Source organism: Phasianus colchicus, chromosome 11, assembly GCF_987193195.1.
Source record: "Phasianus colchicus chromosome 11, bPhaCol1.hap1.1, whole genome shotgun sequence".
Lineage (NCBI taxonomy): Eukaryota > Metazoa > Chordata > Aves > Galliformes > Phasianidae > Phasianus > Phasianus colchicus.
This window is the reverse complement of record NC_143446.1, coordinates 4,876,896-4,902,881: the sequence shown is the minus strand read 5'-3', so window position 1 is coordinate 4,902,881 and position 25,986 is coordinate 4,876,896. Positions and strand designations below refer to the sequence as shown.

General features: G+C 35.1%; 1 protein-coding gene and 1 long non-coding RNA gene across 22 annotated transcripts in view; one reads left to right on the top strand and one right to left on the bottom strand.

The window, feature by feature from the left end:
* The window catches only part of LOC116239166 (uncharacterized), a 114,061-nt gene that overhangs the window by 25,085 nt on the left and 62,990 nt on the right, over positions 1-25,986 (top strand). For 4 of the 5 annotated variants that reach the window (XR_016470071.1, XR_016470070.1, XR_016470067.1 and 1 more), the window contains exon 2: positions 23,192-23,719. This is a non-coding gene — a long non-coding RNA (uncharacterized LOC116239166). The remainder of the gene's footprint in view (positions 1-23,191; positions 23,720-25,986) is intronic. The other variant, XR_016470068.1, reaches the window with a different exon arrangement.
* The window catches only part of ATP2B2 (ATPase plasma membrane Ca2+ transporting 2), a 393,147-nt gene continuing 371,927 nt past the window's right edge, over positions 4,767-25,986 (bottom strand). For 11 of the 17 annotated variants that reach the window (XM_090148043.1, XM_090148052.1, XM_090148056.1 and 8 more), the window contains 3 exons: positions 25,777-25,884; positions 22,091-22,273; positions 4,767-5,604 (listed from right to left, as the gene is read on the bottom strand). In XM_090148043.1, the coding sequence (XP_090004169.1) occupies positions 5,293-5,604; positions 22,091-22,273; positions 25,777-25,884 (603 nt within the window). In that variant the 3' untranslated portion in view covers positions 4,767-5,292. Of the gene's footprint in view, positions 15,829-22,090; positions 22,274-25,776; positions 25,885-25,986 lie in introns of all 17 variants that reach the window. The other 6 variants (XM_090148054.1, XM_090148058.1, XM_031609186.2 and 3 more) reach the window with 6 other exon arrangements.

The window sequence follows — 25,986 nt, the reverse complement described above, 5'->3', positions numbered from 1 at the left end:
ATATTTCCTTTGTCTTGTCTTTCCACAGCCTGTCTTGTTTAACACGTAAGTAGTTTGATTATAGGTACCACCCAGTTATTATGCTATACAACTACACAAAATTAGATTGCAACATATTAATGGCTGTTTGTAAAAATAAAAAAAAAACAATCAGTTCTCTCTCATTCAATAACTGTCATCAATGTGTAGTTGAACAAAACTAAGCATTACCTGTGCAGATTTCATGTATGTATAAAATTAGAGACATGAATATGTAGTTTATAATCCAAAGCAATCTACATGTCAGCCTGGTCCAGATCTGGACCACGAATAAATTGTATTAAGTCCTTGCCAGGGTCTCCCACTGCTGCAGGAATACAAATATAAATAAGAAATGTCTGCTGCTTACCTTTCTGTGGTTTCTCGAAAGCAGTTACATTAATACCATAAGACCAAGAGGAAGTGTGAAGTGTTGAATCCCAACCTTCCCACAGCCTGTGTTAGTGCCCTGCTTTGAAGTTAACCAGCACCACAAGTTGTGACATTTATTTCGTATCAGAGAATCATTTAAAAAAATAATTTGGAAGACAGAGATAATCTCCTTCTTCTGGTCACTCTTCTGGTCAGATCATATATTATGGGTAATAGCTGAGCAAGAGTTTTTTAGATCAAGATTTTGCATCTGGATGCCTAAACCTCACTGTGACAACCTCAGCCTATTCATGACTTTGGACTTCAGCTGGAAAAGACAGAGAACACTACTTGAGTATCTGCTGGATTAGAACTCAATGCCTCAATCAAACTAATAATAACCACTTAAGATTTTACTTCATTGTTTAGCAAAGTATAAATGCACCTGCATTTCTTTTTCCTTTCTCCTTACTGTTCTTTTTGCTTCTCCTTCATCCATTATTTATGAACCATTTCCTCCAGCCCATCTCATGCAGCAGCACTCAGTGTAGCATCAGCATACATGGTCAGTTCCTGATTTTCTATTATCTATGAGTGTATGACTTCCCTCATTGTCTTCCTAGCAGAATACTTAGTATGGGTAAAAGAACGGCAAGAATAAAACCTGGCGTCCTTATTTTGAATCGGGATGTGAGTTCCCTGTGATGGGCTGATAAGTTATGTGCCTTTCTGAGTCTTCAGTTTGTTACAGAGGGAAAGAAGTTAGCATAGTGGGGAATTTCCTCCTTCATATTCTCCTGAATTTACAACTCACTTCCATGCAGTGCAAAAAACATGTCACAAACACTCTTGAAAAGGTGCAATTGCTAAAACAGATCTCTGAAACTGGCAGAAGCTTAACATATATATGTATTTGTTTAAAACACTGAACAATCCCAGTTCTCTTTCTTCTACACTTCAAGATGTAGAAATTCTGAGCAGCAAAACTGGAAATCCCTCATTTTTCCCCTGTATTGCATATGTAGAGATTTTAGGGCACGTCTTGTCTGGCAGGACATGACTGCTGGACTTAACTCCCCAGCTCTAGAAGGCTTCAATCCTTTTTCTGATGGCGACAAAGAGGGAAAGAGATGCAGAAAACATTATCAGTAGAGGGATATGTCAGTGGGCCAAACTGATAGGAATACAGACTTAGATGCTCATCTTAGGACCAACATTGAACTAACATTCATACACAAAATGGCAGCGCCTTCATTTATCTTATCTTCATCACCTGTCTTATTCTGTACTTACTAATTTTGGCTAAGTTCACTACGGCATTCACATCAGCCATTCCCACCACAGTGCACCACCACAGCATGGAGCAAGCTTTGTTCCATTGACTCCAAGTCAGACAGGTACAAAAGCACTCCAGACTTAGCAACTGGGTGTAAGGAAAGCCTATGGGAGCCAATGCAACCTCTGAGTGGTAAGCAGACTTCATAGTGCCAATCCAGAACAGGTACATACATGTTTACATTGTGCCAGTGGGAATCCAAAGCTGGATTTAATAACTTCAGGTGACAATAAAGAAAGCTGTTACGTTCAGACCATTATTGTTCATGCTGCTTTGTGAATTTATTTCTTTAAATTTTCCACTTGTGCTCCTGCCAAGAGAGATCTATTAGACAGTAAGCAGCAAGAGTAAAACTTTATCATTTTGTTTCAAACTATAAAATAATTTACATCACATATTTTACTTACTTTTGTCTTTTTTTTTTTGTTGTTTTTTTTTTTGTTTTGAAACCACAAACATTCCAGCATCACACTGTAGGAATAAGAATAACAATAGAAAGCATAACCTTTTGCATAGTATTAAATGAACAGACAGAGTAAGTTCTTTATTTACAATTATTGTCTAGATAAAAAAATTCATAAAAACAGATGAATGAACATATATTAATAACCCCTAGTGGGATGGATTGCCAATGTACCACTGTATTGTTGTCCACAAATCTCATGCTGCTAAGTACAGTACGTTGAGAGCGAGCATTTATATATTGCAGGGAATTTAACAAACTGATCATTTTGGTTTTTGATCCATTGTTCCCATCACAGAGAGGTCAAGCAATAAAAGAAAGGAATTGTGATGCACGACTTGTAGTTGAAAGGTCATAGCTATTCTGCTTTAAAAAAAATCTATCATTTATCATATACATAAAGCACAGTCTCTGCTCACAAAAGCCCAAGTTATCTATGCATCTCAGTTTATATATGTTTTACTATATATACACAGAATGCAGTGTTCATTTTCTTAACAGTTTTCAAGTCTGCAAATGGTACCTTAGGGAGGGATACTCCTACAGGAGAATTTAAAAAAAAAAATGAAACCAAGAAAAAACATGAAGTTCGAAAATAAAAAGGCAAACAGTCAGTGTTAAGATGCTGAAAACAAACTGTTCCAGTATTAATAACTTTTGTAGATGTTCAAGTCCAAAGCTAGAGGCTTCCCTGTAAATAGATAACACTTTTTTTTTTTTCTTCTGAATATGATATCCCAAATAGGCCATAGAAACCCAATACATGTTATACAAAGGTAAGTCACCGTATTTACAAAGCAAAGAACAATCCTGACTGAGTTTCAATCACTTTGTTGCTAGGAATTAGCTAAAATAATAATGCTTCCATGCTAGCTTTTTACTGTTAAGAAACGGGTAACACTATCTGCTGAAAACAGTTGTATGCACCTCCCACGACCTGTTCTGCTGTTGAATGAAAAGTTTGGATCAGATAGCGAACTACGAGTTTGAGCCAAAAACATTCAAGCTTCTACACAAGAGTCCGGAAGCTGGCAATTCAAGCTGATTTGAGCTTTACCTGGCTGAATAGTCTTGATGCACCCTGAAAACGTTTTAGTCAGTTCAGTCTGCAGTTTGGCCATGAGTCTAATCCTGTTTAGGAGAGTTCTGGCTTGGTTTAGTTCTTGTGACTGCAGAGATGCACCATGTTATTAGCCAACCTTAAGACAACCAGTAATACCTTAACAAATCAATTTGTCAAGCTAGTTTGAGAGTTTTTCAACACATCTGGCATAATCAATGGTGTAATTCAAAATATCTTTTGCACTGTACAATTATGGAAAAGATTATATGCTGAAAAGTTTCCAAGCAAACTTTATATTAAATACAAAAATTATTTATGAAAAATCTGTGATCCACAAAGTGCTTAGCATTCAAGTGGTTGACATAGCAATTATATAAGCTCATAAATTTTAAGTTATTAGGGCTGTTACCATCTTGAAAAATATTTGTCACCCTCCTTACTGCAGGTTTTCACAGTAGCTTTCTTTGTGGAAAGCTCAAGGTAAAACAGTGTACTGTGTTACAGTATACTTTGTGACTACAGGAAGACAAGCTTCGTTAAAAATAAAATCGCACAAAGAATATCTCAATATACAATTAATATCGTTTCATTCAGACCTAATAGTGCAGAAATGATATTTTCCTTAAAAAAAAAAAATCAAAGCAACAACCTACAGTGCTTTTCATCCAAAATGCCAACAGCCTGTACTTCGTAAGTAATAAGGAAATAAATGCCTATATTACTAACTGAAAAGAATTAACACAATATGTCACAATATTTAAACATTAGTTTGATCTTCATATAGACAAACCAGATATAGCTTATTTTAAATCTGTTATTTATAAACTCAACTCAGTTTCACATATTATCTGTCTAAAAATATTTTCTGGAAGCCATTGCCATATGTTTAAAGAATGAAATAGCCTCCATTTTCAAATGTTGCACCAAAACAAATTCAAGCAGATTATCAGAGGGAAAAAAAAAAAAAGAGAGAACCTGATCATTCTGATTTTTATTTGAAACAAAGGAAGCCTGTTTTACCTCCCTGTATATAGGATCACAATGCTACATCCAATGTGTTATTATATTTTGGCTTCTTTCGTTATTTACTAGCAATATCTACAATATTTAACAAAAAAAAAAAAAAAAAGGAAAAAAAAAAAGAAGAACCCAAAACAACAACAACAAAAAAACAGGCAGAAATCAGAACGCAGTTGCAATAAAATATCCAGGGTGCGATATTACAGACTTTTCAATGAGCTGAGCTGAGCCATTTTTATACTACTTCGGCAGGAAGTGCTTTCTTAACCCTACAAATAGTTAAGGATATTATCTACAGGTTTGTAAACAAATTACATTCTTTTTTAGGACATAAATAAGTTAAAATAGTCAGAGCAATTTGAGCAGAAACAAGGCAACATGCCAACAAAGAAACTTTATATATATATAACTGTATATATATATATAGATATATACATATATATAATTAATTATGTATATACTTATATGTATATATCTCTATATATAGTCTCATAAATGTTTAAGTTCCTCTGTCCAACTGGTGCAAATCTACTGTGCAAGTTAAGCTTTGCAACTTCAAAAAAGTTCTTTAAATTAATCTATACAATTGAGTCCATGCCACACAAGCATTTCAAAAAACTCACAGACCAGTGAATTGGATAAATAGCCGCAGAAAGAAGTCCTCTGCAGTTCCTGCTTAAGGAGGAAAAAATAAAAATAAAAATTAACAAAAAAGAAAGAAAAAGAAAGAAAGAAGGGCCAGAAGTGTACAGTACATTCATGCAGGATTTTTTTTGTTTTGTTTTCTGAAAGGGAACAAGAGGGGGGGTATGTAAATCAGCCATTCATTCTTTCCCCAAAACCATTGTGATTAACAATTCATTCACTTGTCTCAGAGTGAATAAGAGTTCAAACAGCTTTTCAGCCAGCAATGTTTTTTAATATATATATTTATAGATTTCGGTTGCTGTGGTTGTTTATTTTATTTTATTTTACTTTAATTATTATTATTATTTTATTTTTTTGCAGTGACCTTTTCAGCTAAAGTGATGTCTCCAGGCTATGTATTGGGCTTCCTGGACTAGAAGAGGTAGCTGATTTACTTGTGTCAGTTGTAAGATTTATTCCACTGTCGATAGCACTGTTGTTCTTGTTCAGTGAAGACGGTGGACTCGAGTTTTTCTTGAGAGCAGGGTCTTCTTCTAGGTCTGTGTCATCAATGAGTGGGATGTGGGGCTGGGAATCTTCTATCCTAAACTCAGGATGAGTCATAAAGTTGTGAATAGAGGTTCTAGATTCTGGTTTTTCTAAACCTTCATAGAGAGAGCTACGGAATGCCTTCACGACGCGGATCTAGGGGGAGAAAAGGAAAGAGGTGTCAGAGGTCACACCTTTAAGGGGCCAGAAAGTGTTAGAGAATACTTTGTGAAAAATGTAGCATATGGTTAGGGCAGTGCAGGCAGCTGAAGTCCATAGTCTCTGGATGTTATATGCATAAACGAGTGGCTCAGTTATGTGCATTTTGAATATCTGTATCAACTGCAATATTAAAATAAATCAAGTTTAAAGCCATCAAAGAACTGATGGGAAGTACTGGTTAAAGAAAGCGAACGTCCACTCGTGTGGTACATCCCTAGTAAAAGACAAGCCATGTTAATTGTAATGCAAATGTAAAATCATGCATGTTGATAGTTTTGCAGTGAGTAAGTAGGAAGGCTTTTTTATTTTAAAAAAGTCTCTTTTGTTTTGTTATAAAACATTACATATAACAAATCACACTTCACAAACAGAAAAGCACAGAACACAGACACAGTTGGATGGGAACGTATGAGACACACAGGAGCCAAGTGTGAAAATTATAAGTAATACCAATGTTTTAAAGCAAAATCTAAATGAATGCAGCCAAGAGCACAAAAAGCCAAGCAGACAAAATACTAAGCATAATCATGCTACCACAGGGAAAAAAAAAAAAATCACAGTTACCACAGAGATAACTTGCACACAACAACTACACTTGGAAGCCTGGATAATGTGAACATTGTATTGTTGAACCAACTTTTTCTTTTCCTTCATGCATATGTGAGGTAAACACTCGAGTATAGACCCACTGTTCTAGCCATTTAACTTTTTAATATATAGAAAACATAATAAAGTAATGTATTGATTGTTGGGTTGAATTGAATTGCGTTGTTAAACAGCAAGCTCTTTCATTTTCTGTGTCTCAGTTGTAATACTCTTTGTAAAGTTAAAAGCTGAAAGTGACACAATTGATGCCATATATGCAGTCTTTAAACTAGGTCAGCAGACTTATGCCAGGATAAATCTAATGTTGTTAACCACCTGACAATAAGAACACAGGTGAAAATAAACTACGAGGCTCAGCCCGTTAGACTGTGAACAACAGTGCAAATTGCTTTCTCAGTAAGAAATGAAAGGAGCAGTGAGGGGCATGGCAGAGTGGGGACACTAGTGCTCTGTGGGTGGGCAAAGGGAGGGATGCAGTCCGTATCCCAGTGACCTACAGTTCTGAAGAGACGTGAAGGGTTGTGCTATGTGTTACTACTGAAAAAACATAACTGCTTGGAAAGGAGTGGGGGGGCAGAGAGGAAAAAACAGAATGGCAAAAACGTGATCCGTTGGCAAATGTTTTATGACTAAATATGAGTTCTATCCTACTTCCATGTAGTTCATGAGTGAATTTTTAGCATTTCTTAAAGGGAAAACCAAAACACAGGCAGAGGCAGAAAAGGTGCAAGCAGGCATTGTGAAAGCTTTTCCAAGCACATTTGAAATGGTTGGTGGTAGGTATGTGTGTCATTTTACATGTGAATATGCTGCACATTATTGGTTGGTTTAATATGTCACTAATTTGTATAGTTTTATTTTCCCCTTTAATGAGCAGATTGGTTTAATAGTTATGTGGGCTCACATTGTTACAGCTGCAGGATCAAGCTGACCCTGTCGTTGGAGCTGCCCAAGTCGTACAGAATATCAGCAGATTTGAGAAAGAGGCTGACTTATATTTTGATCTCTTTGAACTTTGTCACTGTTTATATTCTCTAAATTTGAATGTTCATCATCTTTCAAAAATCCTAAGAGAAGTCACGCCACCTTCAAATGCATGGCCTTTGGTCAGTCCAAATAAATCCCCTTCTCTTTATAAATACATTTGGTAGGATAGAGCACAGTACAAAAAGCAGCTTCACGTGACTACTTATGCTCCAAATAGGAAAACTAACGTGGTATAGAATAGCCTGTCTGGGTGTGGGGTAGTAGATTTCAGGAGGCTGGCAGGTGCAAGACAAGAGGGTCATAGAAGAGCAAGGTTTGTGCACTACTATCATACAGTGTATATAACATCTGTTTGAGAGAGCACCTGGAATTATAAATTAGGGTTTTATGCAAGTTGAATCACTCTGAATTGTGCTCTGCTCTGTGATGGTTCTGTAGTGAACCAGCAAGAGATTAATTTGCATTACTAAATATATAGGATTTGAATTCATATTTCTATGAGTTGACATACTAATTCCCTCATTACCTAGACCTTTCTATCTTCTATTTGAAAGTGCAAAGTAGTTTGTTTAAACAATGAAAAGACAGTATGTTTGCCAAAGCAATCTTTGAAGCATTACCACATTGCCCTATTTGAAATCAGGGAATTGCTCTGTGACATGCCCACTTTATTATACGGGCTGATACAGGGGTATTTTCTGCAAAGCTACCTACTATTTCTGCTCTCTGAATAAAAATAGCAATCATCTCATTCAGTTGCAGCTTTTCAGCATATCTGATTAAACTAACAAAATGCTTCATTCTCTTGAATGTCTCCACATTTTATTACATCGATGTAGGTTCTGTTTGCCAGCTAGATTCTTTTAAAGAGAAGTACATTAAATTTTCACTTAAAAAATACAGGCTTGGATTTTCATATTATGCTTGTAGAGATTTTGTAGGATTCAATAAAAGTAAAGCTTTTCTTCAGGCCACACAAGCCATATTTAAGCCTTTGCAGGCTTAAGTTCTGCAGTAAGAAACAACCACTGAAGCCACTGGTAGTCTGCTTAATAAAATTGCAGGAGCTGACTCAGAAAATGATACTACAGGGCAAGTATGGATTTTAACTGTTCATCTATACTGCATTTACTTCCAAGATTTGGAATCCAATTTACATTTAATACCAAGCTTTCAGTCAATCTGAGTAGCTTGCTTGTATCATACGTAGCTGGGGGAAACCTATAGAATCAGACTGTTTGAAAACAAGCTATGAAAACCTTCCCGCCGTGGCCTGAATTCAGTACTCCGCTGGGACTGCTGAAGAACTACTGCAAGAAAAGACATCTTTTGCTTGGACTAGATGTGTTTACACAGCAATCTGAAGGTATTCAGAATGTACGATCAGCCAGCAGTTGCATCACTTTGTGTGGAGATCTTGCAGGAACATTTAGATATTATGGGCAAAGATTCTATATGCTCATAGTGATTTTTAGTAAAAATAGCTTGAAACTTGTTTATAACTACTGATATGTAAGTAGCTGAATGCAGCTGTAACACAAGTGCAAAATTTGGGCAAATCCCTGAAGCTGAGGTTATATAAAGCTAGCTTGTTTTCTTCTCTAGAAGACTTAACATCTCTCTACAGTTTTAGAGTGGTGTATAGGTTTTCCATACATATTCGGGGTTTGCCACCTTGAATACAAAGTTGGCAGTTTAATTTAAATGCAGTAACAATACCCTATTTAAGCTAAGAACTGAAAAGATACTGATTACCTAGAGTTACATGGCCCAACAGCAACAAACTCTATTAATCCATGCTTAATGAAGTTCAGGGTTATTTGAATTAATATCTAGTGTTGAAATGTTTAGAGGCTCTACTGAAGCAAAGCCCACATAGTGTGATTATTATTTTTTAAAGATAAATTATAGCTGATGATCTTCAAAAAATGTTATGATTGTACAGCATGTAAAAGCAGGGACATACCCATGATGGATAGAACCGAGAACATGTTCTTTTATGAACTATGTGAAGCTCATGTAAATGAGATTTCTTTATGATGCTGACAATGCCAAGGGAAGACAAACAGTGTGATACAGCTCCCTTTTCTCACAGTAATGGAGACAACAGAAAAAAATGAACTGCTTTTAAACAAAAGACTGTGGGAACAACAATTCAGGACATTTTTTGACATGGCTCTAAGTTTCCACTTCTTTCTTCTCTGTAGCTGTAATAGAAAAAACTTGAGTTTCATCCCACCTTGACAGTTATATTTATTATACTGCATTAGGCAAGAAAAATAAAGGAAATAGAAATTTAGATACTACAGTTTTTTTCCCCATCAGAAGAAAAGATGAAGTTCAGAATCTCACTCTTAAATACAACAATATAGGCAAAATACACAAAGCCTCTTTATCATCTGCACATCTGTTATGGTTGGTAGCATGTGGGCTTATACTCGAATGTTTACCTGGCTTCATATAAGCCAAGTATCTTGAGTTTGGTTCACATTCATTTCAGGCTCAAGGTTAAAGACTCACAACCTCTTTTTATTTCACTCTCTCCTGCTGAACCCTTTTGTCCAATGTTCTCTAGCCCTCTGGGAAAACAAACACATTTAATATTCAGACAGTAGAGAGTAGGGCACTGCAAAAGCAAATAAATTCTATACTGAAAAGATCAGTAAGGTGATTAGTATAAAATTGTAAACAAGAGGTCAATTTTGCAAAGAGATGCCAACTCTTACATGTAACTGATACTATTCTATATTAATAGCATAATTATACTGATTAGAGAAAGTTTGGTCAATTACTTTGGGATATGTGAAGCTTAGAGATACAAAGCATATCTTCAGTATGTTTGTTCCTGTTTATTTTTGAATCCTCTGAGTTTAAGGTGTATCAAATTGGAGTAGGTATCACAGGAAAAGATAATATATTTATGGGAGTCACGTGTATACATGACTAGGATGTTCTGGATATTCTCTTTCTACATAAATATGCCATAGTTTCAGTAAGCACTGCTGAAAAGTCAAACCACACATAGCAAGGGCAGAATATAATAACCACATCATCCATGAAAACCTCAAGTCTGATCCTCATTTCACAAAGTTTCACGTCTATTACTCCGCTGAATTTTATAGCATGAGATCAGAAGTGTGTCTTCCACTTTCCTAGAATATCTCCTTTATTATAGAATTGTTCCAGATTTTTGGAGCTTAACAATTCTTATCAGATTTGCCAAAGCTTAAATATAAAATACAATCTTTTTAAAGAAAAGATTTCTCTGTTATGACTCTAAATCTTCTTGTCACAGCGCATCTCCAGTTGAAGACTGGACTTTATGTTTAGACTTAAAACATGGTTATTTTCCTAAAGGAAGGGTACACAGCAGTCAATTCAGATTCTGGACATCCCAGTAGACTGGGGCAATCTTTGTGATAACCAGTGGAAACTTGCAAGTCTTACTATGATATATCTGTCTTTATCAGACAATAGATTAATAATGTCCCTAAATGCTGAAACTTTTCTGAACATCATTTTAGCTGCAGGTTTCACCTTCTACTTGCTCCATCTCCTCATGTGACCATGTTGCTCTGGAAAACATGTGGCAATTTCAGTCAGGCTGGTTTGCCCACCAATTTGACCATCTGTGTTCTGAATTCAGATCACTATTGGGAAATAATTTTGCTTTACATTTATTAAAGTAGATGTTTTTCATGAAAAAAAAAAAAATGCTCCCATTTTCTTCATGAGAAAATTTGATCCAAACAAAGAATCTCTTGAGTTTCAGTTGTAAAGGCTGTCCAGCTCAATCATTACATTTATAGGAAACTAAATATGTAAGAAATAATAGATGAGAAAAGGCTGCTGAACAGTAGTAATTTCTCAGTACAAGAGTATCTGATTTTCATGCACAAGAGATCACAAAAAGCTAAGCCAAGCACTCCCTTTAAAAATCTTTTTTAATAAAAATATCATATTAAGCACTAGAATCAAGATTTCTGAATGTTCTGTGATGAAATTTCCGGCATAATTTGCAGATGTTAATGCCCACTCTTAAGGCAAGAGCAGCAGATCGAAAGCTTCCACCTAAAGTTACAGCTTCTTGGTGAGTCTGAGCAATTGTAAGTACTTACAAATTAAAGAGACAATGAAAAACATCTTGAATTAGCCCCACTTTTAAGAAATGGGAGACCCTAGCCTTTATAATGCTATGCTTTTTTTTTTTCCATTTCCTTTTTCTTTTTGGCTGGAAAACGCTTAAAAATAAATTTTCAAAAAAGAGGTCTGTATGATGGAAAAATACTAAGAATATTTTGTGATAATTTGGAAAACATTTTAATTGCATGCTAGAAACTCCTGAGTCATCACTGCATCTATGTGCGTGTGTGTCATCTGTACAAGTGGCTTGTTTGATGCCACTGCTGCTAATGTTAATATCACAAAAAGTTTGATTCAGTGAAATACCCACTTCTAAAAATCTCAGCCAAATATGACATCCTTCAATGGAACAAATCCAAAGGAACCCAAAGGCACAAAAACTGCAGCAGGCTGCATGTTGGTGTAGTTTTTCTTTTGATTGTTTTTCCCCAAATGTATCCTATACCTAACAATATTTCTGTTTTATAAACTTTAAAGAAAGAGTTTTTTGTATGTTTTTTTGTTTTTGTTTGTTGTAAAGAGATCTGCAGCTTCTTCCACTTAGGAACATTATTAACTATATTGTCTATATGGGAATGGAGGGAAGGACAAAGAGCAGGTACAAAGGAATATTAAATATGTATCTTTCTTGAAAAATTTTAAACCATATTTTCTTGAAGGAATTACCTATTGAAAACACAAACAGCATTTGACAACTAGGTAAAAATAGATAAAGAATAACTTGTTTACTTTGTGTACAGTTAGATCCTCTGCCTAATTAACCCATGAACTAGCAAAGGTTTTAAGCATATACCTGATTTTACATATAAGCTAACCTTTGGTGTTCTAAATTCTGAGCTTCTAAAATAAAAAAAAAACAACAAAACATTCATTGCCCCACTTCATCTGATTTTGCTTTCTCAAAATAAAAAGTAGAAGGAAATACACGTTCTTAAATTCAACAATTTTACTTTCAATCTTCAAGAGCTGGTAAAGCATAGCCTGGTATCTAAAACCACTTTTAACACTGTCATGTAACTGTTTTCCAATGACAGAAGCCTGGGTATATATGTGTGTGTTCATACATACGATACAGCAAAACCTGAGAAAATGGCCAGGACCACACTGAATACAGACCCTTATTAATCTCATGTTTTCAACTGCCGTAGTTTAATGGTGTGCAAATTAATTACATGTGCATATTTAGTTTGAACTTGCATAAATTTTCTACTTTTACCAGAATATATAAAATGCCAGATTTATTTTTTTAAGAGCTTTCACTGTTTAAAGCCGTAAGGTTTTTTCAGAAGAGGTAAGGCATTCATAAGGCAGACTTTATTATAAACTAACACTGACATCCAGAAATACAGGATTTGTTATCAGCAAAAATACCGAGATCTGAACAATATCAGCTTAACTAGGGAAGTGTCAGTACCATACTAAGTATTTCTTTGTATACAAATAACTCTCAGCTAAGGCATTCTGCAATCCTGTGAAAGATGATGCAGGTAATAGCTTGCTAACCTGTTTTACAGCTACTGAAAATATGGCAGCATTTGACAGGCAGCTGTATCTTTACTCATGCAGTAACATTCTGTGTAGTTACTAATAATTTATAAATCTGAACAACGTTTATTTGAATCAAACATTGGCCTGTCAAATAACAATAGAAAAATGACAAGATTTTTGTTTCCGAATTGATATTATAAACTGCAGAAGAAATTATGCAACAAAGTGTTACATTAAAAAGTTATACAAATAGTAAAGAACTGCGTATATGCTCGGTAAAATTAGACTTACATATTTTTATGATAGAGCACCATTTGATGCTCTTATTTCTGCAGGATGTCTGTATTTTGGACACCCAAAATGATAACTGAAGTATCCTTATAGGTGCAGTGTGCTGAGCAGCAGTTCTCTGAAAATAAACAGCATCTCATACTAGCACCCCTCAAGAATTATGCCCTTTTGTCCTGGCTATACTTTTATGGTTTTCCCTATATATATGTGATATCCACATATGCAGTATTTTTAAAAGTTCCAGGAAAGGCTTGAAAATCAGAGGTACAGTTATCTTATTATTCCTCTCACCCCATATATTTATATGTAAGTACCCCACAAATCATATTTAGGTTTCATTCATTCTGAGCATCTGAGAGGAACGAATTCAGTCCTCAGCTCCATGTTTCAAGCAAGGAGCTGATATGTAAACCTATATGTTCATTTTGTAACTAACATTTTCTCAGAAAATGCCGATCCACAAAAGTATTTCAATTAAATTTGGATTCAGAAAGTTTCACCAGATTCTAGAAGAGATTTACAATGGAAGCGGTTTGGGAATAAACATTGTTTTCCTTTCTTTTTCACTGTCATTGAATTTGTGTTATTGTATTAATAAATCAAAACATTCCCTAAGGATTATAATTTGAAGGACACATCAATTTAATAGTAAAAAGCCATGACATTGCAGTAATAAAATTCTAGCAAAATTCCACACAGCAGTTCAGAATCACTTTAAAAGCCTCGATCTGTACTTACTCTGCAGTGGAGATGCATATATCCCTGCATAGCTCAACAATTCAATCTTTTTCTTTCTCTGTAGAAGTGTTCTATTTTCCCAAACAGACAGCAGACACCATAGCAGACTACACTTCCCCTATTAATTAACTTCAGCTTGTAACCTAGTAAAACCTTTCTCAAGATGCAATACTATTCAATTCTTAGCTGATTTGCTGCTATGGAGAGAAAAGGAGGAGGATAAATCAACTATTTTATATTTGCTAGATTTATCCTTTCAGACCACTGGCTTCAAGATATTGATGAAACATTTACCACAGCAGAATGAGCTGTTCTCTGCTTTCTGCTCAAATGCAGAAGTATTATTAAAGTCTTTCTTCCTGGATGAAAGCCTTAGTTTGTCAGTAGCGCTCTGTGTACAGCTTGGTGTGAAATGAGGCAACTTGGGCTCTGACCTCTCTGTAGGAGGTTGTAGTGCCTGTGGCACAGCAGTGGCATGCAGCCTTTGCTTCCCTCGGTGAAGCTGCTACCCTGAAATTGTTGATGCTGTTGGAGTAAAAGTCAGGAGGACAAACTTCCACCAAGACAGAAAAAGATAAAAATTTTCTCTAAAAGCAAATCACCGAGGCTAGAACCTTATTGACTCTTCGGGTTCTTAGCAAAAGTAAAGTTTCTCCTTTGATATTTAATTCCAGCAAAGATACTAATGAATGTCTAAAATTTCTTTATTCTTGATGTTCAAATACTGAAGAAGTTGCACTCAAACTGAAAGGAAAGGTCAGGCTTCCTTTTCTTCTCCAGGGGCTCTGGAACATTACTTTCCTCTCTGGTCTGCCTTGTCTCTGTCTGCCTTCCCTCTGGCCAACTTCTTAGCAAAACTTGCAACAGGGACATATGATATGATTTTGTAAGGTGTGGGACAAGTTTATAAGGTGAGTTCTGTACATTTAAATATTCATTTAATGCTAAACAAAGTTAGATGCCTAAGAGTATTCCTAGATAATGAAGATGTTTTAGTGAAGTAGTCCTGTCAGTGTTTCTATTCTGTTCACTATCTCTTCACTAGATGCTTCACTTATGTCTAGAGAAAAGCTGTTTGAAGATTTCAGCATTTAAAAAAACACTTCTAGCAAATTAGTTTATTTTGTTGCACTGACACTGTCCTTTAACTTGCCTGTCTACCTCCTTCCTTAATGTTTATCTCCCATCAAATTTAGAGGTACTTTTCTTTCATCATTCATGTAAACCATAATCCTTTAGCCTTTCATCATAAGCCAGATTCTCTATTTCTTTATTCATTCCTGTACCTGTGCCAAGTAGAGTACATATTCACTGAACATGAGTGACCTACATTATACACAGTCTTCCAAATGGAACGATCATTTACCTGATAAGCTGGAGCTGTTTTGTTTGTTTTTTGTCTAATGTAAGATTTTCACAGTACTTTTTAGAGAATGTATTTTGTAAGCAGTAGAAAAACGTAGAATGGCATTAGGAAAATGTAACACAGAAACCTCAAACAGAGTCTCCATACACTGGATAAAAATTACTGCTCTAGCAGTAAGTTAACATTAACCTGCAGTGAGTGATGAAGAGTATCTACTGTACACAAAGTAATCCAGTTACGTGTGTCTGGGTACGTGTAAACTAATACAACATGACAAAATGGGAGAGTGCAAAGTAGCTCAGTCTCAAATGACTGCTACATAAGTTGGCATCTCTGTAGATCTGATGCATTAAGAATACACACTCACGCCCAGCCGCAGCAGCAGATGTGCTGGTAGGAGAGGAAAGAGCATTGGATAACGATACGTGACTAGGGCTAGAAATATTGGTTACATCCTGGGTCTGGCTTGTGACGGAGGACTGTCTCCTTAGAGCCCCCTGAAAGGAAGTGCCACTCTTGAAAGTATTGACTACTTCGATCTGTAATGGAGGAAAGAATGAGACAAGTTGCTTAAAGTATGGATACAGTTGCAAAACTAACAGGAATAATAATGAAAAACAATAAATCAATCGTTCACGCAGTTTAATTTCTATGGAAATAAATACTTTTTAGTGTCCTTAATGTTTTAAATATGAAATGGTCCAGTTTTTCTGCCTGAATAAAATGAAGCAGCTCAATAGGAGGCAATGAAGCTGCATGAGTTTAAACAATTAGCATATTTGAAATAAAAATATTGCAAAATTAAACCATTTTATTTATATGTAAGCAAAGTGAATGCTACTGGAATACTTGAATTAGCTAACGTTTACTTTTTCCTACTGAGAATACAATTGTTTTGCTATTGCTTTTTAGGCATTCTTCCAGAGGGAGGAAAGTTCAGTTACTTAATTTGGGGGGGAAGCCTACAGAAATATTACAAATAAGACTTAATTTTGTCTACAAAAAACCAAGGTTGTCAGCATACTAGCTTGATAAAATGGAAAGTATTCCGATATTTTACTTTTTTCTCTAACAGAAGTTTGTGTAAATTAAGCAGTGATAATGAATGATGGTCTATTCTAATTACAGAATAAAATATTAATATTTTATCTTTATACAGTGCTTAAAATTAGACACAAAATTATGTTGAACCAGACCGAATATTTCAGTAAACAGAATGACCATTTTCTACTTGTTATTTCCATATGCATATTGTAACCCACTGTTAGATGTGTCTTTGCTGAATATCTTCCTTTAGTACTTTTAATCATGAATTCAGAATATGAGTTAAAAAGGAGGTATTTCAAGATCATCTCTGGCACCAGGATTACACAATATAAAGCAGGCTCTATATATCCAGTGTTTTTAAAGTCAAGGATTGGCAGTAGATAGCAGCTACAAATTCCTAAACAACAGAATGTCCTCTTTGTTACAATCATACAACCACAACACAACAAAACAGAATCCATTAGAAGATTTCACCCATCTAGTTGTATGAAGAAGCCCAATGTTTCCAGATTTTATCTTGCAACACAGATTTTTGTAAGAGTTACAGCCTAGAAAGTAGTTGGGAGAAGGTAAAGCGGTATATTTATCAAGTTAAATAGCACAAACCTTGGTATAAGCCCTCCTAAGTTTTCTAAGTTGAAAGCATTATAATAAATTTGCTAACATTTTCTAGTGCATTCATACATTCACAAGGCTTCATCTCTAATGATACGGATGCGTCCCCCCTGTTATCTTAGTCTTTGGAGATCACTATTTTCCTTTATGTTTTCACAGAAATAACCATGTCAAAGCCAGCTGCAAAAAGAATCAAAGGTTACTGCTACACAATCACCATGCTATACTTCTGCTAGACAGACATGAAGCAGCCTTGTTCATTGAGCCTTTGTTTTCCAGTAAGACCCCTAAATACAACGTGCATTTAATGTGCACACTGATGGATGTGCAGTTTTAAGCAGACATGACAACATTCTGCAGCTTTGCTCTCCATGTTTTCTGTAGCAGACTTCTTTTGAGCTATATGTCCAATTAAAAAAAAAATAAAAATACAGTATGTGATGAGTTGCCATTTGGAACAAGAATACAAGTGAATCAGTGGCATTTTGAAAACAGCATGTGGTTCAAACCACTGGTTATATATGAAGGCATGTTAAATACTTACCTGAAATGTTTACTGTACAAAAGCAGAATTACATAAAGATCCTGGGTTTTCATTATCTGACATACATAACAGAGCACTCTTCAAAAGAGAACATTCAAGAAAGATTTTAAAAGCACTCACTGAGAGCATGAACTGCGCTGTGGAAGATTAAGGTGGTAGATCCAAAGCCGAAGGGCATTTTTGCATCTATAAATGCCTTTCCAATTAACTGAAAGACTCTAACATGAGAAAGAATGAAAAGATAAGGGAAGATCTGTATTTAATAGTTTCTCCAGAGAACAATACAGGTGTGTAATTTACTTTGTCTCCTGAAAAAAAAGTTACTACAGAAAACTACTGCAAAAGTTACAATCTTCATGGAGTGAATCCAGAGGAAAAAGATGACAACCATTTTAGAATCTTAAAGGTGGAACATACAGGAATGCATTCTCTCTGAAGTGAATGAAGAAGAAGAAAAGATCCTGGCCTCCTAAGGAGTTTATCTTCCAAAATCAGAAAACAGCAAAGAAAGAGTTCACCCAAATAAATAAATAAGTAAATAGTGAGTTTTCAAATGAGATGCTTTTGTAATTACAGAAGACTGTATTTATTTAGAAAATTCATATTGCTAAAAATGAGAAAGCAAAGGCTAAGTCCTACATCGTAACACGTTTGAAAAGCTTCTAACAGAACAGAGAATGTCATCATGTTTTGATTATAGGCCTTCTGGCAAAGAAAAAAAAAAAATAGCATACTGTATTTTTTGCCTCTCTCATCTTTCTTTAAATTCTATGCTATTTTTGAAGCACAAACAGTTAAGAAACGCATTAGTGATTAGCAGTTTAAAAAAGAATAAAAATGGATCTCAGCACAGCAGAATGGTCCTGGCAGGAGATCCTTAAAATGGAAGAGAATTTCAGCAAGCTGTTCTGTTGTTATTAATGCCCTCAGGAGATCAGTAACTGCATCCAAAATTTATTTTATTTGTTTAAGAACAAGAAGAAATTGGCTTTGCTCAATCTCTGATAAACAGTTTGCTTTAGTATTAGTAAAGCAAACTAAACTTCAATCTGTGTGAAATAAAACAGTTTCCATTCTAATTACTGTGGTCTCCAGCAACCTTTTTGTATTAAATGCTATAAGAAATGAAAAAAAAATAACAATAAAAACAGAGGTACTAGCTTTTTATTTAACTTTCAAAGCATTTGCTAGGAGTGACTGTCATTGCTGTGGTGTTTGCATTTGTTCAGGAAGGTTTTAGTGCAGAAATGAACAAAAATCTCTATACTAAATATCCAAAGAAAAATCTTTTTTTTTTCCACAACAGTCTCTAGACACATTATTTTCTGAAAAAAATTTAAGGTATTTCTGTAGCAGGCACGTTTATCTATATAACTATTTTGTCCTGTTTTTGCTCACAAAACAATATTTAGTAAGTTTTAGTCTCTTTTTTTTTTTGGCCACATTAAGTAGATAACACAAACTCCGAACTATAGAGTTAAAGAAGCAAAGGGAGGACAGAGCCCTTGTGTTATGAAAATCAGATATATAACCTGAAAAGTTTTCAAACCTCCATACTTAAATGATTTTCCCTACTCAAATGTGAGATAACTATAGAAACTTTTCAGTACACAACTTAAAAAGATGCAGTGAACTTGGGGAACTTCAGAATGAAGAATTCTTGAGAACTGCAAGAAAGAACTGGAAAGCACTGCTGAAAACCAGCAGAGAAAAGACCTGTCTTCAATGAAATTTGAAACTATTTTTGTACCTTCGTGAAGCTTCCATAACTAGAATGAGTCATGTCTGAAACTTCACAGTCTTCTGAAAGTGCTGTCCAGTAATGAAACACTGCCAATCAGAAGACAGTGTGTATCCTGACATAAACTATAAGACAGTAAAGTATGCAAACGAACAGAAGTAGACAAAATCAGAAATATACAGTCAGTGTCTGTGACTTTGGCATGTGCATTTCTCATGCACTTTTCTTTAACGGAAATTCATGCATGTGCAGCGTGAAATAGAGATGTGTCCGGCATCTCAGTGTGAAGAATCAACAATGGAAATTCTTTCTCTAGTGCCTAGAGAAAACTGTGCTTTGAGAGGGCAATTAAAACAAAACAAAACAATCAACCAACCAACAAAAAAAAAAACATCCCAAAGTCTTTATTATTGCAAAGTTTTTGTCAGTTTGGATGAGGTTTTACTGGAAACCTGTTAGTTATCTGGAGGAAAAACAAACAAAAATGTTCATAGATTCTTTATAACTTAGGAGTGAAGGCTTTTGTTGAATGCTGGAGCTGTATGTCCGCAAAGGTCTGAACAGAGAATAATCCAAAATAAATATCACCCAATATACAGCACAAATGCACGACGGCTGAAACTGGATTTGTTGAAATTTGAGTCTATAGCTTATTCCTAATCTTAACTGTCATCCTCTTATATATATAAAGTGAGGGGATGCTCTACCTTCTTCTTTTGCATCTCCAGAAGTGCATTAGACATCAGAGGATTCTTGCAAATCCTCCAGCTCCCCAAGGATGCTACAGACATCCTCATCTTCTTCCATCAACTCTTCTTTAGATGGCTTCCTGGGAAACGTAGTACAAGTGTATGAATTCATTTGGATGGGCCGCAACACACAGCACATCAAAATGCGCTCGAGGTCCATCCAACAAAGTATCTAATTTGACCTGTACATAGGTTCATCACTCTGCAGCGGACATCTGGAAACTGCAATTGGAACTCTTTTTGAGTCTGTTGGCCCATTTCCTTTTTCCATTATCATTCCACAGATGTGAAATGGATGTAAAAATCAAAGTCACTGAATGAACAAAATGAGAAAAAAAATCACAGAGCCTTTTGGTAGGAAAGAAAGTAGTACATCCTACCAAAGATACATCTATAACTAAGAGCAGAAGAGAAACTAAGATGGATGTTAGCAAAGAAGTGTAATTAATTTCATTTTGTTTTAAATAGTATAAAAGAATAATAATTTTTCTGTGAATTAAGTGGACAAAGATACACAGAAGAACTAAAAGCTACCTCTCAGACTAGAAAAAGAGTTGAAAGGATGTAATTTTCTTTTTTTGTGTAGTTGTTTACACTCACCACAACCAGAAAGACATCCTGACAGAAATGCCAACAGGCAACACTCCTCCTACAGCCATCAGGAAGAAAAGAATGCACATTTAGAGGTCACCTTTCCAAAATGATCACCAATACTTGGGCACTGGTTTGTACCTTTCTAAGTAAGAGGAACTATGACAATTTTGAATTTTCTCTGCTGATGAGTGCTCCTGACTCAAGACAGGAGTCAAGACGCATAACCCCAAAGCTGAAGATCCATATTTAATTATGTAATCAGAAGCTCAGGAATTTACCAAACTCTTTAACCTTTCTCTAACAGCAGTTTCCACCCTCTTTCCTTTTTCATTTTGCTGTGATGTACTGAATAGACCCAACTATCCCAGCTTCAGTTAACTGCTTTCCCATTTTTCTAAAAGGCATGGCTGCATCTTTTCTCCAGGGAAAAAAAAAAGTATCCATTTGTATATAGAAAAAGGGAGAAAGTATCATCCGTCTTAAATGAAGACCAAAATGTCAAACTCAAAATCTTCTTCGATGTAAATGTTCTTTAAAAGATTCTTCAAATAAAAACAAGAAGTATTTTCTTAACTGTTCACCTCTTACTTTCACGTAAGTATTATGCAAAACATTCACGGAACCATCTCATATCACGGGAAATACATATCTTTAAAAGTTGCTCTCTTCTGCAAGCTGGCACAGGTGTTAGAAAGACTAAAGTGCTTTAAAACATGCTACTTCACTGCAAGGAAAAAGGCAAAATAGTTCAAATACTTTTCTAGCGTTTTTACTTAATAGGCTAAACTGCACTAAATTTAATAGTGTGGCTCAGTGCAAGTACTTAGTGTACCCTTCATCTGAATCCTGTAGTTTTGCTTTAAAAAATTATAGATTTTTGTATTTAGGAAAAGTGGAAAAAAGTAATTCTAAAATAGCACCCAGAGTAGCGAATGCACACAATTCAGTATTCAGTGGATGCTTAAGCCCTTACTACTTTAAATCCAGAATCAGATTTTTCAAGACCTTAAAGGGAAGACAAATCAATTCCTGTTACGTATGTTATGTATATATATCTGTATATACATGATAGTAACATATTTTATCTTTTTAAAAATCAAATGTGTTACACTTTAGATCCAAATATTTGGGAACAACAATACATTTTAGACAAAATAAAATGGCATGTTTTAAAAAGCCTTCATAACGTTTTGCTAGCCATAGTATAAGCTAGCATTTTCCAAGTAGCAGTGTTTTTTCAGCGATCATCACTGAAGCAGAAAAACACAGTAGAGTCAAAAAAGGTATTCCTATTTTTGAATATTTTTATAATACTTATAGTTCCACTATACACACCCTTTTAAAAGTTCACCTGTTTTACCATTTCACATAATGCTCCTTTGAAAACAGTAAAGCAATTTCCAAGTACCATTGTTCCAATATAGAAACGTTCTCTGTGGATTTCTATAACATTAGCTTGTCTTTATCACAGATTACTTCCACAAAATGGGGGCATTTACTTTTTAGCATACCTGGGTTTGGATTCTGTTAAGCCCTCTGAACCAGAGAATTTGTCCACGTCGAAGTTCTCTCTCTGCATGATCAATTTCTTCAACATCTTCATTGAGTTCTTCTTCAGGAACCTCTTCCTTCTCAGTGAGCCGCCCTGCCTCCTTTAAAAACTTTAGCCTACTTGTTGGGATGGTTGCAATGACCTAAAATTACAAAGAGCTGCTGAAAACATCAACATAATTCAATAGCAAAAACAATAAGCTGCTAATTGTAAAAGAATTGATATTTTAATGAGATTTCTAATCCTCCAGAAGAGCTTCAGATTTGCATATTCATTGCAGTACTTTACATTTATACAACTCCACTTTATAAACAGTTATAAACCACATTAGAAATACATGGCTATGGAGCAAGTTGAAGGCTGGAAAGAAGCATTGTCCTTCCTCAAAAAAACTAAGGGGGAATGTAGGTATTTAGAATGTAATTATTTAGAGGAAACTTCACAAGATTGATACTTTCGCAATTAGTGTTTAGGGATTTCTAATGACTGAAAACAAACTAATGGCTGTTAATGTAAGCTGAAAATCCGTTGCAAGTCTCTTCACACTAAAATTGGTTCAGGCATTCCATTTCCCTTTGATTTGGAAAATCAAAATAGTTTTCTCAGCATGTAACAGAAACAAGGTTTCTAACAGTGTACCTATGAGTAGCTTCCTACTTTTTTGTAGGAATTTTTGTAGAGTTTTCTCTTACTCTGTCCTCATTAGTAATACATACAGTTTATGTCAGCCCATTTTCTTACTCAGTTTGGCTATCTAAATGGTCACTGGAAGTAATTAATAGAAGAGATGGCTGCTGATCTTAAGGAATTGTAAATAGCAAATTAAGACGGTGGTGTTGAACATGATTATTGTGGATAAATTTCCATGTTGTTATCTTGGGTAGTCATTTATTTCTCATTTCTTCTGTCAGCTTGAATAGTAATACAGATGGCCATTTAAACATGACATTAGCTAGAACGTTTTAAATGCTAAAAAAATTCTACTTCAAAATTAACTATTAGACACATCTAGTTAAAAAAAAAAGTGCTTTCATTTTCTTTTTTTTTGCTTTTGTTTCAGCAGTGAGCAGTCACATCTCTGAAGCCCAGATGTGTGGATAAAAATGGAGTCAGCTGGAAAAGAAAAGAATTTTGCAGATAAGAAACTACAGCTCTGGGACATTCGACAGCCATGGAAGTTGCTGTCTGGTGGATGAAAGTCTTCTTCAGTTTGTCATACTGATTTTTGTGGCCGTCTGGCATGTGGTATTGTCCAGATCACATAAGCCACAGCACAGACTAAGCTAAGTTATTCTGAAAATAAGAGTCTTGAAGGTATTCCATACTGCTGATAGTTGGAGAAAAATGGATGAAGAGGCACCATATATTTTCAGGATGAAAACATACTGTTGATTTTGCTGAAGGTCTCCTTGAACTTTGTATACCACAACACTACTTTTATTACATCACTGTTAAAGACAGATAAAGAAACGTGCAAAACTATGAAACCTTTTAAAATGTACTTTGTGCTGGAAAACCTGAAGAGCTTGAAAAAGGAATGAATTAGCATGACACAAGCAAAGACAGAGCAGGAGTGAAAAAATAAAAGGTAAGTGCTAGTCATTGCAGTACTTATTGAAACTGCTTCAGCTTCCCAGCTTTCGAAAAATTTGATGTCAGTACTCTATAGAGAGAAGCTACTTGGTACCTGATGAAACTGATGTGGATGAAGGGCTTGCAAGACAGCTTTTATATAAACAACTATACTTGGTATTGATTGTGTGATAGAACATAGCTCTCCTTTAGCTAGGCTGCATCTGCTGTAATTCTTTTCTTAGAGTGTTCTTGTATTTTTTTGTTTGGGGGTTTGGTGCTTTTTTTCCCCCTTATCTGCAGACACCGGCCTTGTTCAGGTAATGGCAGACTCAACAGACTCAATGCAGATTAAGAAACTAATTATTATTCTCAAGTAAAGTACCATTTTGAAAAGTTATAACAATTTTCAGAACATAACCTGAAATGTTCTAGAAAAACCTTGTTTTCAGAAGTCTTGAGAGCCACTTTCAGAAACCACTGTCACTCAAAGCAGTGCAGATTTACATTCCAGAAATTCCTTAAACCTTTAAAAACCAGTTAGAAGTGCCAGATTTTGCATCTAAAATTTGAAGTTTTCATTGGTTACAGTGGGTGAGAAGAAGGGTGTGGAGAAAGTGTTAGAGCAAAGGGCTAACAAATTTGTTATGCTCCACAGTAGAATTAATCAGAGGAGGAAAGAAAAGCCTCACAATAAGGATGAGACTGTGCCCACCTCTGAATCGAAATCTATTTGATTCTAAATCTAAATTGATAACTATTTTTAGTTTTCAGTTGCTGATCAAAGGCTATGGGAAGTTCTTCACAGCTGAATCACCTCATATAACTCACAGGCTTTATCTCCCTTTCCATGTTTCTCTTTTCCTCCCCCCAAAGTTGGTATTTTCCATCAGTGCAGACAGAACTTTACTTTCCAAGACTGATCAAACTTTATTTTCTCCCTATGTAACTTAATAACTCTAATTTCACCTTCAGATAATAACTACATTAGCACAACGTAATAATGGTGATTTTCAGCAAAATAGGTATTAAAAGCTGTTGTAATTGAACTTATTCTTCAAAAAAAAATCTAAAGTCCAGCTGTCCAAAAAGCTTATGTAGTGATTTTTTCCCATAATATATCAATTTTGAAAGCTAGAATTTACTCATTACAGTTCAATCAAATCAATTCTGTATTCAACTGCATCAGCAATTTCTTGCTTGACAAATGAACAGATCGATATGCATCTTTATATCTGAGAAGCAAAATGTTAATATTATTCACACTTTTTAAGATGTGTCAGGTGTCACCAACTTAAAGACATTAAAAGTATATTCAAAGATGAAAAAAATACTATTATTTTTTGCAATCCAATTTTGTACATAAAATGTAATACTTTAACAAAACCAGTTGTAACTGTATTATGACAGCTAATCACATAACTTATTTATCACACAGACACTTGTTTTTACTTGTATATATAACCAGGTATCAGCTAATGATGACACAGGTTTCAGCAGAATTCATAAATTACATGTGAATTAATCTGCACTTTTCTGCAGCTATGCTAGGAAAAAATTCTTTTTTCTGTCACCCCTTCCTCTGTCCTTTGCACACAAAAGTAGGATTGCTGCAGGCATGTATTAAATGCACTAGGCTTGGTCTTATGCAAGTTACAAGGCATGGTTTGACATAGCACTGGAATCTCTTTTCACTTTCAAAAATTTGTCATGGCCAAACAGACATTGCTTTGGATACTCTATAGGAAGCTTATAGTGCATTTGCTATATGGTTTTATGTTTATAGGTTGTGAATCAACTGTCTTTCACACAGAGCACTGAGGATGCTTTTTGTGATAGCATACCCTGCTTAGGGTAAGAAAAGATATAAAAATTAACAGGAATGAAAAGTAAAAGTGGGATAAAAAGTAATTAGGGAGCTATTTGTATTTCAGCGTGTGGCAAATATGATGTTCTGAGAAGGAAACAGGATAGTAGGATTATGAACTGTTTTTTTGTGTGACTTGTGGCAAAAACTGGTCTTTGACTGGTTTATAAAAACAAAAGATATTCTGCATATTCCTGGATGCTTACCTGACCCCATACAAGTTCTCCTAATCCAATAAATACACACCACATCCACTGATCAAGCTGCAAGGGAGAACAGCTAAATGGTTTTCCTCCAAACTGGACAATTACTATCTACAAAGAAAAGCAGAGAAGAAATGGGGTAAATACTTTGTTAAATTTTGGATGGCAGTTTATTTTGGAATGGCCTCTGCACAAGAAATTTTTCTCTCTGAT